The sequence below is a fragment of the Larus michahellis genome, chromosome W (genome assembly GCF_964199755.1).
Source record: "Larus michahellis chromosome W, bLarMic1.1, whole genome shotgun sequence".
In the NCBI taxonomy this organism is placed as follows: domain Eukaryota; kingdom Metazoa; phylum Chordata; class Aves; order Charadriiformes; family Laridae; genus Larus; species Larus michahellis.
The window spans coordinates 20,532,102-20,535,281 of record NC_133929.1 but is presented as its reverse complement, the minus strand read 5'-3'; the positions used below and the strand labels follow the sequence as shown (position 1 = coordinate 20,535,281).

Genomic DNA, 3,180 nt, shown 5'->3' with positions numbered 1-3,180 from the left:
GCTGAGACAAGGCTGTCCTCGGCAAGGGGGGTGGACCATGCTAATTCAGCAAACATAAAAGGGGAAAATAAGTGCCCTTAGAGAAGGGGAACCAAGAAGAAACAAAAGAAGACGACAGTGCCTGGAAAGATTTTTCCAAGAAAGAAGAAGATTATGACTGGGAAGACTCCTTGAAAAAGACGCTGGAACCACGACCGGTGATCTCTTTCTCTCTGTCTTTTTCTCTGTATTTTCCTTTCTCTATCCCTCAGTTTCTCTTTTCTCTTAGAATTGTTAAGTAACGGTTAGAGTTGTGAAGTAATGACCTTAAGTAGGACCTTAAGTACCGTTTGCCATAAGTTGTCCTATACCTGTTGTTAAGTAACACAATGCATACCTCACCATTTGCCATAATTTGTTATATACCTAACCAATTATCGTGGATTTGTTAAGATCTATACTAACCATTTTTGGAAGCTAATAAATGTTTTTATACGGACCTTGAGATTTATCTCACCTTAGTCCGCGCTGTTGGGAATTTATGAATCTGAAGTCACTTACCCCCCCTCTTTCCTGAGAGTGGGACGTGACATTCTAATGGCGTCATGGATAGGATTTTCTTGGTGTTGGAAGGTCCTAAGGGAAATGATCTCTCAGCTATAAGCTGGGAGAGGTTTGAGCAGGAGTTAGTGCTTGACTGCTACCCATATTGAGGGATACCGATTCTCTATCTGGCATCGGACAGGGGGGATCGGGAAGCAGCCTCTCAGCTATAAGCCGGGAGAGGTTCGAGCAGGAGCAAAGGCCTGACTGCTACCCATTAGCCTAAGGGATACAGGTTCTCTATCCGACTGCAGACAGGGAGAGTCCAGGAAGTGGCCTCTCAGCTGTAAGCCAGGGGAGATTCGAGCAGTAGCAAGCCATGACGGCCTGAGAAATGTCTGTGCTTGACTGCTCCCCAATTTTGGAAAAATTGAAGGAGTATAAGGCGTGTCCTACTCCGCTGGGAATGGTCTGGGCCCACGATAATTGGCATAATCCAGAAGTAGTGGCAAGTTGTATCACTACCCTTGCGAAGGAGCGAAAGTTGCAGTGAGGTAAAGGAAAAGCTATAGTGTGTGTGGTATTAGGGGCAGCAGTGACTGCAGCCCAGAAGGATAGACACTTGATCAGGAAAACAGAAGGAGAGAAAATAAAATCCTTGCAAGAGCAAATTGAAATTTTGCAAAGTCAATTAACCGCTGAGTGTAACACCGCTCAATGACTCCATGCGGCTCTGTCGGATGCACTGGACCTAGAAAAAATCTTATGGTCTGAACTAGAGGAGAGTAAACAAGAAACCCATGACCAGACAGATCTTAACCCTTTCCTGGATAATGAACTGGGATTTACAAGTCTGGCAAAATTGGCCAATAGACCTTTGTATCCGACAAAGGAGTTAGAGATGAGCCGGAAAATTTTTTACCTCCAAAATAAGGAGGCAACATTGAGACCTCTAATTAAGACCGAGACTACTAATAATGGTCAGGCGGGAGGGGCCCACAAGTTACCACCCGAACGATACCATATTCAGCGACTGAGTTATCTAAGATTCAAGAAAAATATACCCGCTTAGCAAAAGAGACTGAGACAGAGTACGTGTGGAGGGTGTCATTGACTGGCGGAGACAGGATTTTATTGTCAGAAAATGAGGCACAGGGTACTGGGGGCCCAGGGTATTTTTGACCACTGATGATCCGAGAGAACCGTGGTCCTTAACCCAACGAGTTGCATATTGGGCAGGGGGGTTAGATCCCATGGAACAAGGTGACCCCGTGTGTATTGAGACCCCGATTATAAACCACTTAACCGAAAGTCTTCAAAAAACTGCCTGTCTCCAGTTGATGCATGGCAGACGTTTAATATCTCGGCAACCCTCTCCAATGTTACTAAATGCAAATCCTGACAGAATGACTCCCCTGATCCGAGGCTTGCCTGACTCTTTGAAACTATATGCTATCCAACTCCAGGACCGTTTGTGGGACGCATTAGCCCTGAGGGGAGGGAGACAGAATCAGCAGGGGAGAGCCATGACCTGGGTGGAGGTGGCACAAGAATTGATTAGATATAAGCAAAGGATGGGCCTTATAGGGGAATCGGGTAAATCTAAACTCACTGTGCGTAGAGTAGAACAATGGGAGGATCGCATCCCCCCCCAAAATCTAGGGGCAAAGAGAAATCTTTTGTATCCCCTTTTTGACAGGGGTGATGATATTCTTTTTTAAAAAAGCCTGCCTTTGCTTTGTTTTCATACACAGAAATGTTCTTTGATTAAGTGTGAACATGGCATTTACATACTTTATATTAAACATGAATTAAATCACTGCTACATTTTGTGCTTGTGCTTTCTGCTTAAAGAACTAAAATTTGCTTTAAGAAAATGCCAGAAAGCTGGCATTTGACAGAAAAAGAATGATGAGCGAAAGGAAAAATTGAAATCCATAAGTCTTCATTTCTACTATCTTTTTTCTTCTGATCTAGAGAGGAATGTGCCTGAAAAATCACTAAAAATGAAGATCCCCATTAAACTGGACATTTAGCCAATGCATTTATAGACACATGGTTACTCACCAGTGTTTAACTTCTATTGTAGTAGTTTCCCAACGGTGCTCTGTATATGCACATATGAAGATGCAGTCTTGGCTTCAAAGAGCAAGATAATTTAACAGAAATTAAACAAAGTATGAGAGGAATTGTCAGCAAACTGGAAAGACAGACAATTGATGTGGATGATTTTTTTCATTAGTTTTTGTATATCGAACAATTCACTTTACTGCACTTTTTAGAGTGAGAAGTTCTCAAGTGAAAAAGGGAAACTTAGGAGGATTCCCCTGTCCCCCTCCACATTGTTGTATTTAGAAAAAGGCTTGAGGAGGTACATCTATAAGATGCAACAGTAGAGGGGGAAAAAGCACAGAAGTGAAATTATCAGCCACCTAGCAGATATGAATGGAAATCTGAGTCCATTTTCTGTATCTGAATTATGATTTTTTTCCACCAGTTGCTGTTTACTATATGAAACAATGGAAATCTATTTGGGAAATTACTGAAGCATGTTCCTCTACATCTCAAAAGTAAAGCAGAGCATCTGGCTTATGTCTGTATTACTGTCTATAACTCATGGACGAACAGAAGATACTGGAAAGCAGGCACTGTCTTCCA

General features: G+C 42.6%; 1 protein-coding gene across 1 annotated transcript; it reads left to right on the top strand.

Annotated features, from left to right (window-relative positions):
- Window positions 1-1,423: 1,423 nt before the first annotated feature.
- Window positions 1,424-2,558, top strand: LOC141735675 (uncharacterized). Its single transcript, XM_074568721.1, is given in 4 exon segments — window positions 1,424-1,499; window positions 1,502-1,672; window positions 1,675-2,118; window positions 2,500-2,558. Coding segments are annotated over 4 exon segments (750 nt in total).
- The last annotated feature ends 622 nt before the right edge of the window (window positions 2,559-3,180 follow it).